At 34.5% G+C, this 15,509-nt stretch overlaps 1 protein-coding gene across 1 annotated transcript; it reads left to right on the top strand.

Moving 5' to 3' along the window:
- Positions 1 to 3,006: 3,006 nt before the first annotated feature.
- On the top strand, positions 3,007 to 15,051 carry LOC128226036 (uncharacterized). The gene is made up of 8 exons (XM_052935935.1): positions 3,007 to 3,112; positions 9,196 to 9,396; positions 10,980 to 11,054; positions 11,291 to 11,362; positions 12,382 to 12,476; positions 13,009 to 13,252; positions 14,307 to 14,477; positions 14,981 to 15,051. The coding sequence occupies exons 2-8, from the start codon at positions 9,219 to 9,221 to the stop codon at positions 15,049 to 15,051; spliced, it is 906 nt and encodes a 301-aa protein (XP_052791895.1). The 5' UTR covers positions 3,007 to 3,112; positions 9,196 to 9,218.
- Positions 15,052 to 15,509: the final 458 nt, after the last annotated feature.

The raw sequence follows: 15,509 nt of genomic DNA, 5'->3' as shown, positions 1-15,509 counted from the left end.
TAAGATGTACAGTGTCTCGTCAGCGGCGGTTTTCATCTTGTTCCTGTGAGGATCTATGGTAGGAGGGATGGAGATCGGCACGTTTGGCAGTCGGTTTGAATACGAGTACAAGGTGCTGAAGCAGCTAGTCGTGTTAGAGATGGAGACAAACGAGGTACGTGGCATGGTGGCCTCACTCACATCTAGACTTGAAGGTAAGTCACACGGAACATGTTCATTGGTTCACATACTTTTCATTTCTTGGAAATTAAAAACAATAAATTCAAATGTGAACACCGCTTTGTTATATGACCGCTTTGCATTTTTACATTATTAAGCCTGTATTGCCAGTGTAAAGATACCAAATCTTTTAAGAACCTTCAATCCAACATCAACAATAAATTCAAATGTGAGCGCATTTGCGAAAACCGCTCTATAAAATAACCGTTTCGTATCTTTCCATATGTAAAGCCTGTCGGGCTAGTCTTAGTACACAAACTCTTTCTAGCCGCTTTAATCCAACATGTTGTATGGACTAAATGATGTGCAAAAACTTCCAGATTGTTAAGAAAACAGTTTACATACATATTTGCATTCCACTCATCTGTTCACTCTAGACTTTGCACAATAGCGCGCTTCTGATTCAGAAGTAATGTTTATATAATGTATCTCCTCTCAAGAGTCAAACTTCAGAACGACATAGGTACTATATTCGAAAGTCATCTAGGGTTGCGACAAGGTGAATGTCTTTCGCCAATATTGTTTTTTTCTTTATATTAATGACTTGGAAGAAACACTTTATCTTAAGGGGGCAAAAGGGGTGGATACTAATTTATTGAAATTTTTCTTACTTATGTATGCAGACGATATTGTAATTTTTGCAAATTCTGCGGAAGAACTCCAATTTAATCTTCATATACTAGGTGAGTACTGCAAACAATGGAAATTAAAAGTTAATATAAATACAACAAAAGTGTTAATTTTTAGAAAATGTGGAAGAGTGCCTAGAGATCTGGAGTTTTTATATGACGATTCCACCATTGAAATTGTAAATAATTTTACGTACTTTGGAATAGTTTTTACAACAGGAGGATCGTTTATGCAGGCCATAAAAACCTTAGCTGGTCAAGCGCAAAAGGCGACATACAAATTAAGAAAATACTTAAATAAATTCGTTAATATTACTCCAGAACATAAAATTGAGCTCTTCGATAAACTTATTAAGCCAATTTTGTTGTATGGGGAACTATTAAAAGAATTCATATAGAAAGGATACATACTCAATTTATCAAATATATACTATCTGTGAAAACTAGTACACAAAATGATTTTATTCTAGCAGAGACCGGTAGACTAGATATTCAGACACACAGCACTATACGCATGATTAAGTACGTACTTGTTTAAGGTCATTTGTTCTCCGGAACACAAATACATTAATCTTATTTATAAACTCATGTTAGATGATATTGAAATTCGTCCTTTAAAACATAATTGGGCAACACAGGTTAAAAATGTTCTAAGCTCATTGGGTTTCTATCATGTCTGGTTAGTACAAGGTGTAAGAGATTACACGAGTTTTCTATCACTTTTTAAACAAAGACTAACGGATAATTGTGTTCAAAACCTTCATAGTAGGCTGACTGAATCTTCTAGGGCATTGTTTTATAGAAATATTTTTGACTTTGATTTTCAGTTTTATTTAAAATGCGTTAATATTGAAAAATATAGGATTGCTCTCAGCAAATTGAGGTTATCATCTCATATATTAAGTATTGAAACCGGTTGATGGAACCGTACAGATATTGATAATAGGATATGTCCATCTTGTAACATTTTAGAAGATGAATTCCACTTTCTTTTTTAATGTAACATGTATACCGATATTAGACAAAGATACTTACCTCGATACTATCGTCGTCATCCAAGCATGTATAAAACAATTGCGCTTTTTATGTCGAAGAATGTTAATGTAGTTAAAATATTGCAGTTTTTGTATTTAGAGCTTTTGAAATAAGGAAAGAGTTAACTAGGTAGCGTAATAATTTATAAAGAGTTTAAGGCTTGAATTTAAACGCATATTACTTTCATTTCTTTGTGTGTATAGTTTATCTATGTGCTATACATGCTCGAATACTAAATGTTTTTACATTTGAACTATTGACTATGATCGCCATATAAATATATATATATATATGAATATGTATCAGCTTTTGCAATGATCAAGGGTCATTTCGACTCATTTCATTGAAACCATGTATTTTGAATGTTTGAAATGGAATAAAATCATCTTCTTCTTATTATGTTCCCATCAATGAAACACAAAACGAAATGCCAATAGCATATATAACCGACATTAAATGGATTTATTTTGATCCTTTAAGACTTGGAGAAAACATTGAAATTATAGACAGAAAGACGTCACCAACAACCATTAAACCATGTGCCTGAACCATGAAACATTTACATCAGTCAAAATTAAAACAGGAAAACAGCACACGTAAAAACAAATATATTTCTTAATCCTAACATTACTCATGAGGTTATAAAACCTTATAAAAATCAATCAATGATCAACAAATTTAATGAAAAGCATTGAAAGAAAACTTTTTACACGATAAAAATAATAGTCTCCAAGATTTGATAGCATATGTCAATTTTAAAATAGCTTTTTATCAGAAAAACGCACGTTCATCATTGTCAGTACCTCAGTTGTGAGTATGTCTATTTAAATAATATGGCAAAAACAGTTAAATAAATAACCGAAAGTAAGAAAAATTGAGTTCAGTCCAAACAAGGCTCATCTAAACCGTGATTTATATATATATATACCTTTATTCGTGAGAAATGTACACCTAAACACTTGTCCAAGTGACTAGTAGGATATTCCCCGGTAATTATTTAAGCACCTGCATATATGAATTTATCTGTAAAAAGTAAAGAAATGTTAGAATTTCTGCAGAATTTGATTAGAAAATTAACATGGGTTAATAGTTGTTATCTTTTCCAGGCGGCACTACAGTTATACAAAATTTGAACGCGTCAATGCGAAATGTTGCAATCGGAAGTATGTATATATTGGATGGAGAAGGAACATTTTGCCCAAACGGAGAAGGAACATTTTGCCCAAAAGGTATTGGTATTTTTTTAATCTTTAGATTTATAAAAGGAGTCACTCCTACCAACGACCTAGCATAGAAATAACTTTGAATTACTGCAGTTTAACAATGTAAGAACATCTCGAAAGGACTAAATAGCATAAAGATAAAAAAAACTCCGATATATTTGAACACTTATGCGTACGAAAAACATGCCAATAAAACTACCCAAACGAAAAGATGCAACAAATTCCTGGGGCCTACATGGAGGAGATACGTGAAATGGTGTGATAAGACGTGTTTTTGATCACGGACACTTTTTGGCATTTTCCAAAGTGAATATCTGGATTTACATCATAAAATTTATATGGATTTATTGATCTTGATTCACGGAATAGCACTGTGATATTTTTATATATAATTTAGTTGGAACTTATCTGTAAATAGCAGAAAACTCATTTTTTTCTTTGTTGGATATTAATCAGACAAGTGTTCACCGCAGAAAGAGTGCGGATTACAATCAGCAGTTTTCAATCAGTGTGGTGTTCAATTATTGCGGACAACAGCGAGTATAGCGAACCGTTAATCCCAGCAAAGCAACTTTTGTTTGACGATGATATGACCATACCACCAGCCGCAAGGGATCTCGACTTGACACAGGCGCCGAATATTGGGACCCAACCGGGTCAAACGGAGTCATGTATACCGGGAGCAAACTATTCTGGAACCAGTTTACCGGTTACCAAGGCATCTATATCCGAAACGGACGCTTCCGATTTGGTATCCATGGAAACCCACAACACGCGATCGACAGAGGCAGAACCCCAATCCCAATCCATTATCTCTGGGCCAGCCGTATCTAATACCCAGAGAAAAGGTAGAACACCACGTGCATCAAGGAGCAAACAAAAATAAGCATGCCAGTAGCGCACATCAAGCGCAACCAACCAAACCAAAATCTTCAAAGAAGCGGCGGCGGTCCGAACCAGAACCACCGTCCCCGGAACCCGCTGGCATTAATATTCACAACGCTGATGAGAACGTATCGGTGGTGGCAGCAATAAACAATCTTGCCGAGCAGATGAGAGTAAGTCTTGACAGTTTATCATCTAGAATAGTGAAGCTTGAAACAAATATCGAGTTATCGATTAAGACACACGTTTAGAATGCCATGTCTCCTGTTGTAAACAAACTTAGAAAGGAATTCAAAGAGGAACTGAACCAAGTAAAAAGTGACATGAAATCTCTAGCAGTTAATAACGCTGTCCCCAAAGAAAGTGAGCAAAAGAAAACTAATAAAAGATGCCGAGAGAAAACGTGCAAATCAATTTTCCGAATGCGGAATCGTTGTGGCTTCGTGCAACACAAAAGAGGACAAACATGAAATTATGAAGTGTAAGGCAACTCTCAAACAAAACGCTACATACAAAAACATTTATATAGAACATGACTTAACTCTGGAAGAAAGAAACTCTATTGCAAACCTGAAGAATATTGCCAAAGTTATTGGTAACGATAAACTCTATGTTAAAGGCAACCGACTAGTGCAGAAAACACACAATGAGGAGTCGCGTGACGCATACGAGTGGCAAGAAGTGCGGCACCGCCGAAAGACGTCCCCTCCCCAGGTACGCACGAGATCTGGCAGGTCAGATCACAGACGCCGAGATGAAACCTTCACAAGACGTCATTGCCAACTTTGGAGAAATCCGCTGAAGCGAAAGTGTCTATAGAGTTATATAGGGAAAATATGGTTAAACAGTTCTCACGACTTCCTACATATATATTAGGATAATTCTTGGCCGTGAAGATGATCGTTTTGTATTAATTGTATTGTTTTTACATTTTGGTCCTTTTTAAGGGTTTTGTTGGTCATTAAAAGTTACATTGAAATAAGAAGGAGCTAAAAATTGTTTTGCTATTTAAAGTTATTATCGACATCCGATCGCTTAGCTTCCAGTGGATTATGATCCAGATTTTTTTCTCTTTCAAATGCACTTTTCGAAATAATAAATTTTTAAATATCTTTTGGTCCTTTTTGAACATTTATGTAAAATTTGTAGAAAATCGATGCCCAAAAATAGTGTATTCAACTGTACGATAATGGCTTTATGGCCCACCCCGCGGCGTATTCTCAGCAGGAAAGCAATAATCCATCTGCAAGGTTATGACACTGGGTATGACATGTGCAACGAAGTTTGTTATTTATAGCAATAAAAATATTCCGTAACTATTTCGGATTTTTTTCTTTTATCATTATTGTAATAAAAATTATATATGATACTCGATTATTCATTTACATAAGTAGTTAAGAAATGTCATATATTGTTTTTGTGTAAAAAAAGAAAGTAATATATTTGGCAAAAATATTCACATTTTAACAACAATCACTATTACAGACAGTTAAAACGTAACACTTTTCTTATAAAATATTAATATTTCAAGTTTCATTGGCAATTTTGGAAATACATATGGGCTATGAAACATTATAAATAAGGGTATTCAAAGATAATAGTTTACATATCTACATCGAGTCAACATGTTCATTAGTATTAAGTTCTAATTCTTAATGGTAAATATTTTAGTCTACCATATTGCACTCAACCAAACATGTTTATAAATTTAGCGTAAATATAATTATTCTGATTAGGCACGAAATGTCTTACATGGAATTTTGTCAGCATATTTTAGTAACGAGTGCCATAGGTTTTCATAACGTGTCAAAATGCCATTAAATCAACGTGTTGTTATGAAATAAAAGGGTATACCTGTATTATTGTCAATACAACATTAATGACATTTTAACTTGTATCGTTAAAGACCGGTACTAAATGATAGCAACTGCAGTAATATTTCATTTGAGCTGTTCCTATCCGAAATTTTACACCCAACTTTGTGTTACACTGCTATTAGAAAAATTACCAACCTGTTAAAATAAAGGTGTGGAAATGGCCTCAATTAAATGTCTTGATAAACGATCAATTATTGACTTCAACAAAAAGACACGGAATATAATATGTAAAAGAAGTAAGTTCATTTGAGATGATTTGATATTTCAGTACTTTATCAACTAACGTTCCCCCTATAGAACAGCTCTACCTTATTATGGCTAAATCTAAAATCGTCCAAAACTGAAATTTTCTATCGAAACTTATAATAAAAGGACGGGTCAACTTTATGACCCTCATAAATTCTGTATTTCTTATCTGCATTAATCTTACACTGCGTCCAGTAGATAAATAAGTGCTAAACTAGCGTATCTTAACGCTACTATTGCACTGAGAGGAGAAATCGATAGAGACCGTCGTTACCCTGATAAGCTCCAAAGTTGGAATGATACCGACCGTACTTCTTATCGCCATGAGCATCAGTCGTCACGTGACCGACACGAGACGCGCCATCGCGACCATGCACGTGATACCAGCCGCCGCCACCAGGGCGTATCTAAATCATGACGGTGAGGACCGAAGAAATTACACCCACGGTAACCAAGGTTACCAAGGTCGTCACAGAAACAATTACCGTCAATACTAGGTTTTGGAACACAAACGGTTTCAGTCGGAACGAAATGTCGGAAAAATTATTAAATACGCAAAAATTGTATTGATCAATTAAATCTTGACATTGTAAGTATAGCAGAAACACATTTAAAGAACGATGAAATTTTAAACGTTGGAGGATATACATGGATTGGACATAATCGAACTAACTTACACAGAAGAGCACCAAAAGGAAGTGGAGGCATCGGTGTTCTTATTCGGAATACATTTTTAAATAAGTTTACTTGAACAAGTTAAATGATGAACATGAATGAATTTTATGGATATCAGTAACGAATAAAATAACTAAAGAACGACTTCGGATCGGTGTGTGTTACTTACCCACGGCAAACTCAACACGCAACATTCAAATTTACGAATTCTTAGAAACACTTCTTTCACAAGTATACGAGTATCAAAAGGACTCATTAGTTTCGATCGTCGGAGACTTTAACATTCGTGTCGGAAACAATGACGATTACATCGCTGGAGTTGACTGTATACCGGAAAGAGATATAATTGACTATCACATATCGCCATATTGCGATGCTTTCCTGGACTTTCTTCTTAGTGCTAATTTATGTATTTAAATGGAAGAAATTGTATTAAAAATGATTATATAAACATCTCAACAAAGGGTTACGCAGTTGTCGACTATTGCCTAGTCCCAAACGAACAGTTAAACCGTTATGAACATTTTAACGTAATAAGAGCAACATATCTTTTACAAAAAAGCACTGGACCGAATTACAATTCCCGACCATTCAGTGTTAAAGTGGACTTTGTCTATGACAAATTTTAAGCATGTTGATAGAATTAACACAAGTGTTGTTAATGGCAAGTTAAACAAAGGCAAGATAATAGACGGCCGACAGAATATACCAGAAGTTTTTATGAACAATCATGATATGTATGAACTTCTTAAGGAAAAGATAAACCTGCTAGAGGCCGACAGAGATAGACAAAAACATATTGACAATTCTTATACTGAATTTCCGGATATACTTAACTCGCAGATGAAGACGCACTTAAATCCAAGGGAGATAAATCTCAATGTAAACAACACGAATCATAAGCGAGTTAACAAACCTTGGTGGAACGAGGATTTGAGCGTTGAGTGAAAGGGTGTTTGCGTAAGCGAAAAATTATGGCTCAACTTTAAGATCAGATCTCAGAAAAATTATTAAAAGCAATATATATTAACAAAAGAAAACTATTTGACAAAAATGTTAAACGGAGAAAAAGGGCACACTGGCTTGATGAACAAAGTAAATTATTAAAAGCTTGTGAAAACACAAATAAGAGCGATTTTTGGAAAGACATAGGGAAGATTGGTATCGGGTCCGAGCGAAATAAATCTATTCATATTGAAGTCTTGCTAGCGGACGGTTCGGTATCACCATTACCTCAAGACGTCTTAAACAAATGGAAGAACTCCTTTGATAAGCTATACAATGTACCAAATATTAATAACGAGCCTGTAGTTATACAAAATAACTAACATGAAAACACTTTGAACACTCACTCACTGAACGATGGAATTCATATTTTGGAGATTGACAAAGCTGTAAAATCGTTAAACAAGAATAAAGCCCCCGGGCACGACGGTATACCAGCCGAGATGTTAAACAATAAATTGTCTGTGTACTACTTACATGCCTTATTTAACGTCTGTTTTGACACAGGGGCTGTTCCTAAAGCATGGGAGTGGCGCCATTAAAACTCGAAACAGGCTGAATCACTCAATGTTGAACAAAGAACCTGTTTTAACTGTCATAACATAGTAGAAGATGAATGTCATGTTTTATTACATTGTCCTTTATATAATAATCTACGACATTTACTGTTGTTAAAAGTTATTGATATTAATGATAATTTCAATTCATTATCGGATAACGAAAAACTTTCATTCCTTCTTTCAAATGAAACTATTGTTAAACACAGTGCCAAAACCTGTCATGATATCCTAAAACTCCGACGTCAGTATCTGTATGACAAGTTATTAGTGTTTATATGTTTTATTGCATGTTTTGTACAATAATGATTATTCTCACCTTATCTTTATTACTGAATATTTTAAGTTATATTGCATGTTTTAAAGTTGATATATTTTATTGTTTTTTATTGAGCAAATAGTCTCTCATAACTCCATGAGGAGTGGTTTCATACATTACTAGTGCATGTTTTATCTGTATTTATCCCATGAATGTATAACAGTGAGACTTGAATAAATATTCTGTCTGTCTGTCTGTCTGTCTGTAGCTGACACTCCAATCGTCACACAGTAGTAGTTTAACTGTAGGTTATTTAGGCATTTCGATACAAGATACTAGAAAGGCGTATGCAATTTGCCATTGTAAATTATTTCAATAGGGTAAAATGCCTGTCATGGATTAAAAAAACAAGCATGGTAAAAAAAAATGATTAAACAATCCGTTCAAGAAACGACGTATGTCGTCCTTGTTAGCATGAGGAAACACTGATAACTTTGAGTTTTTTTTTCCCGGCTTTCAAAGGAAACAATTAAAAAGAGGAACATTATTTCCTTCTTCGTTCAAGTTTACTGATAACTATTTCAGACCTCTAACGTTAGTGATCTAAGATGGATCTGGTAAAGCGTTGCTTTGCTCTTGTTGTGGAAGTAATATTATGTGCACCGAATTTCTGCTTGGCATCCAAGACATGCAGCGCGAACGACGTTCGGACCGCAGTGTTGTTGATCCGTGAAACGCAGACTGTTATCAGAGAACAAAAAATGGACATGAAACAGCAACTTAACAGTAAGATGACTTTATAATTCTAGTAGATTTCTCTTTTTCTCAGTAAAAAACATTCTTTGTGCCGTTTTTAAAAGTGTTTCATATCACCTAATTAAATAAACGGAAGATCGAAGGTTCAATCGATCTGAAATACTACTTTCAGGCAATCAACTGTAATACTGTGATGGAAAAATAAATGATAATGGACGCTTGTGCTCAAAGATAGGCGACATACGCTACGTCTCTCTAAACGGCAGCTCAGTCTTACCTCATTTCCATTATCGATTTTCGTATGGTTTTAAATACAAGCCGACTCCAGTCGTTGGTACCGCTTTGATATTTTTTCACAGTACTTGGCATATTCCATGTGTAGTTGAAGTTTACACAAAGATAATTGAATTTATCGACTATATCGACTAATCCGTTGTTAATACATCACCTAGTCTCTAGCTCTCTAGTTTGCTGCCATTTTTCAGGGCAAATTTGATATTTATTTAAATTGATTTTCAAGCCTCATTCAACAGAGTCCTGGTAAATGCAACGCATCTTGGTTTGTAGATTAATTGGATCCATAGTAAACAACACATTTTGATAATATTAAGTAGGTGATAATGGTTCCCCTTGTTTGTGAACGAATGTTGCATCGAAAAATTGGGATGATTTTTATACCCAAGTAGATAATAGTTTATAAAAAGACTTGTTCTCTCTTTTGATTAAAAAAACCCAGCAAAAGCATAGAACTCGTGATCGGAATTGGCCACACCAAACTGATTCTATGTTTAACGACATGGTTCAATTTCAAAACGTATCTACCCTACAGGAAAAACAAGTAATCAAGGCAATTTCAGATGTATTGGACAAGGGAAAAATTGGATACTTTCTTGTAATGTATTATATACGTATTGACTAGTGAGCCATTGAGTATCATATCATAGTCAATGGCTCACTAGTTAACAAGTGTTTTGCTTCGTCGATGGTTGTCTGGACTAATGAGAGACTGTCTCTTGATAGGTCATATATATATAATAACAAATAATATTTTTCACCGTTCTCCGATTAATACTGCCACCAGAGTAACTCCAACTAATTTTCAAATACATACATGTAGAAAATTGATCTTCTCCCTGAATACGGTATGTTTCTTGATTTGGACTATTGTAATTTTAATTAATTTATTTAGTGATGACTGTTGTATAATTTTGCTTAACTTATCCATAAGTACGCGAAGGGCTGAAAACCGCTGTGTTATAACCAACAACACATTAATGACATCATCTAATTTTCGCCAGATGATTTCAAAATGATTTAATCAGACTTCATTAAGACTTTAAAAGAAAAACTATCTCTTGTTTCAATTCCATTCTGGAGACTGAAAACTTACCTGTTCGATGACACTTAGTATAAAACAATTTGACAAGTAAAATAAAAGTTCACTTGTATATCTCACCAGTATATCTTTATATTGTTTGAGCCTGGAACCTTCATGGAATTTGCTTGCGTGCCCGCAGGCGTTCATACCGCATGAATACATGAACCATGCGATTAATCCTTTAACATTACGTCGACAGGTGGTGTACAAATATAACGGCATTTATTTATTTCAGCATTGCAAGAAGAAATTCGAATGAAAGGAACAGAAATAGATACCCTTCGAACTCAGTTAAACGGAAATATAATAAGTTTGTATTTATTTTCAAACATGTTTTAAAGCGTTTTTTTTATCATAACTTGCATTGTATTTTTTTCTTGATGGTATTTTTTTCTAGTTATGCCATCAATCGGAAGTTTACTTATATTTACATTAACCCGTATTTTATAAAAAGACTCATGAAAAATGCAAATAATCCTTAAACATAACATCGTCATTTGTTGGTTTGTATAAATGTACACAAATAATGACATTTATTTATTTCAGCATTGCAAGAAGAAATCAGAAAGAAGGGAAAAGAGATAGACAGTCTTCGAACACAATTAAACAAAATCACAAGTTTGTATTTTTTTCACACATGTTTTAAGAAGTTTTTCGACAATAGCTGTTTAACCTCAGTTTTGACCTAGATGTTAAGACAAATGACTTAGATTGTAGACTAAATATTGTGTTTGATGAATAATGTAGAAAAAAATACGGGAATCGTTTTGCTTGGTTAATGGTTACGTCGGCGATCCTACGAGAGACACTTATAACCTGAAGTTTTGAATAGAAATGTTCAAGATACTTACTTCTTATGCGGATTTCCTTCAGCAATAACGTTCTGTGAAAACACATGAAATGACATTTTAAAGTACAAACTATCAAATTATTTGTTGAATTCCTTGGGATGAGTGTGACATGTACACAGACACAAGGTTTTTGGTTACATTTTTACTGTGTGAAGCTGTGCAACAAACTCTATGCAGTGTTACCCCCTTACAGTACAGTAATCACTATAACCATGCAAATCACTTTTACATGTAAGATTGTAAATTAACTCTTTTTTGTATTTAAACCTCAATGCAATTTGAATGATTGAAAATTGATAAAAAATATATTTCAAAACAAGAGAAAAGAATACACATTTGAATCATTGTTAATATATTTTCGTATAGCTGAAATCCAGCTATACTCGCTCATGGTGGCAGAGATACATTTTGCTTGTCAAATCCAGCTATACTTGTTCATGGTGGCAGAGATACATACTGCTTGTCAGGGGAGATCACTGCGTAGGAGATTGGATGTTCAATTATACGTACATGTACAAATGTACCTTGGGCCATGATTAATAGCAGACTCAAAGCTCACTTCAAAGTCAAGATGCAAATCTTCATTTCATTGTTACTTCATTTCTGGTTGGGTATTGATGATACATTTGCTGAATATCATAACTATTCGAAATTGTGTCATTAGTCATATGTAAAACGAACGGAATAGAAATAAATCGTTGTTGTTCAAGAAAGTGCGTTAGATATCTGAGTGTGAGACTGTTCGAAGTCGTAATTATTACGGTTTTTTTATTAATTAACGTACAGCAGCGGCAGCTTCGCATGTTCCGAAGACATTCCATGCGTACTTGAGCTCAGACGTCACCCTCAGCGACAATGAAATCATAAAGTTCGATATCGAGGTACTTATAAAAGAACAGAAAAGAACAGAACAGAACTGAACAGAATGTTTATTTATCTCAAGCAAAAAATCTCATCGTAACAGACACAAAAAGAAAAAAATGCATGGATATTATATGTTATGTATATGGGTAGTTTTATAGAATAATCAATGTGTGTTTTAGTGATATGATATAAAAAAAGAAAAAAAAAAGGCTAGTTTTATAAAGAAACAAACATATATTCAATGCATTTTTTAAATGTTTGAAAAAGAAAAAGAATACAGGTTAGCTAATCAACGTGTGTACCTAATTGAATGAATGTCACAAATTAGATGATCACTTTTAAAAGTCTAATCAAACAATTCGCTTTTAAATACATGTATATTTCTACATAACGACAAAAAATCGACCCGAAAAAGCAATCGTACGAAACATGCGCATACATTTGTTATAAATAAGTTTGCAGTCACAAATGCTAAATTGAAAGTTTGCATTAAGTCTTGTTGATTTTAAGCGTTTTTATTAGTTTGAGATTCTGTATCTCACTTTTCAGGAAACAGACACCGTGAACAGCTACGACACTACTAACGGAATGTTCACCGCTCACGTTGACGGATTCTACTTCTTGGCTATTACAATACATTCTCCTGGCAATATCTACGTCGGCGCCGAGATAGTCGTTAATGGCGTCGTCAAGGGTGAAGCGTTCGCTGACTCGGAGGAAATTGCCGACACGCACTCCTCCAGCGCGATGACAATCGTCCAGATGAGTGCCGGAGAGAAGGCGTACGTCAGACGTGGGTCAGACAGTCAGTCTGGGTTATGGAGTCACGCATCCCGCGGACTTTCAACGTTTTCTGGTTGGCTCCTCAATAAAGGCGTGTGTTTGGGAGGATGTAATGAAGTGAACAGCAAGTGCAACAGCTTATGTTTCACTTAGTTTATGCTTTGACAATCAATTGCATTGTTTAAATGTGTATACAGTGTGTTTTTAAGAAGATGTTGTGGTTTTGTTTTAATCACAATGACTTCAATATTGATGGACCGGGAATATATTTGCACAAGTCAGTCATCGGTAAGTCCGTCGGTCGCTCGGTTGGCAAAGCCTTATTCGATTAATAACTTAAGTTACCAGATTTACAATAATCATGATAATCTTACAAACCATTTTTTATTTTTTTAAAACATGTTTTATTCGTACAGAACTATGTTTGGTCACTTAACGTTTCCACATCTATAACCTCCACCTAATAAGTGTTCCCCCCTCTCTTTCTTTTCCTCATATCTTTCTTTGATAGTTTTATATTCATACAAACAGTTTTATTTCTAAACATCGAATATAACTAATGGGCCTTCAAATGTGCAAGGACCGGAATTAAAATTGGAATATGTCCGGTACAAGATAGTTAATAGGCCTGTTTCAAATTGTTAACCTAAAATACGACAACAATAATATTTTTCTTCCTCATCAGTGTGGCTATAAACATATTATTAATTATCTGAAAGTCCAATAGAATGAAAGATGGAACATAAAAAAGGGTTGACAATCCAAGATTAAGGTGATGCACCATTGTAAGTCTTCATTACCTGTCTTTTCTGTTATGTTCTGTTAAAAAAGGCAACATACATCAATGCCCACTCATATTTTAATTCATAAATACGGCAAAAAAGAATATCAAAAAAGAGACTAAACTTCCTCAATATTGTTCCAGTTATATTTGGTGCTCTTAAAAATTAACAAAGCAGGTCTATAAATGATAGCGCGATCTTCCGACAGCAAGAAATTGCTGAACTATGCTGGCAAACCATTACCTTAAAACGTAAATGCCGAGTTGGACATTGTCTATTCAGCGGCGGTTTTTATAGTGTTCCTGTGGGGATCTGTGGTAGGAGGGATGGAGGACGGCACGTTTGAAAGTCGGTTTGAGTACGAGTACAAGGTTCTGAAGCAGCTGGTTGTGCTGGAGATGGAGACAAACGAGCTTCGAGGCATGGTGACCACCCTCACATATAGACTTGAAGGTAAGGCACACGGAATGGCATTGTGACCTCACTCACAGCTAGGCTTGAAGGTAAGGCACACAGAACATGTTCATTAGTTCACATACTTTTCATTTCTTGGTATTTCAAAACAATGAATTCAAATGTGAACACCGCTTTGTTATACGTAAGTACCTTAAAGTATGACCGCTTTGCATTTTTACATTATCAAGCCTGTATTGCCAGTGTAAAGACACCAAACATTTTAAGAAGCTTCAATTCTACATAAACAATAAATTCAAATGTGAGCGCATTTGTGAAAACCGCTCTATGAAATAACCGCTTCGTATATTTAGTCTTTACATAGACTGTCGGGCTAGTCTTTGGACAAAAACTCTTTCTAGCCGCTTCAATCCAACATGTTGGACTAAATGATGTGCAAAAATTTCCAGATTGTTCACAAACAAGGTTCCCATCAAAGATACACGAAACGAATGTCAATAGCAATATAAGCGACATCAAATGGATTTATTATGATGTTTTAGGACTTGGAGAAAACATTGAAACTATAGACAAAAATACGTCATCAACAACCATTAAACATGTGCCTACATGAAATATTTACATAAGTCAAAATTAAAACAGGAAAACAGCACACGTAAAAACAAGCTTATTTCTTAATCCTAACATTGCTCATTTGGTAATAACCCCTTAAAATCAATCAATGATCAACAAAGTTAATGGAAAAAAGTTGAAAGAAAACTTATATTTTACACGATAAAAATAATAATCTCCAAGATTTTATAGTATATGTCACTTACAAAACAGTTACAAAAATGACCGACAAGTACGAAGAATTGATTAAGCCGGAAGTCAAGGTGATAGTTGACCAAAAAGTATTTTTTTTTCTTTAGATTTATCAAAGGAGTCACTCCTACCAACGACCTAGCATAGAAATAACTATGAATTACTGCAGTAACTAACAATGTTAGAACATCTCGAAAGGACTAAATAGCATAAAGATAACATACTCCGATATATGCGAACACTGATGCGGACAAAAAACATGCCAAT

The sequence above is a fragment of the Mya arenaria genome, chromosome 3, assembly GCF_026914265.1.
Source record: "Mya arenaria isolate MELC-2E11 chromosome 3, ASM2691426v1".
Taxonomy (NCBI): domain Eukaryota; kingdom Metazoa; phylum Mollusca; class Bivalvia; order Myida; family Myidae; genus Mya; species Mya arenaria.
Note: the sequence above shows the minus strand (reverse complement) of the source record. Positions and strands in the feature narration are given on the sequence as shown.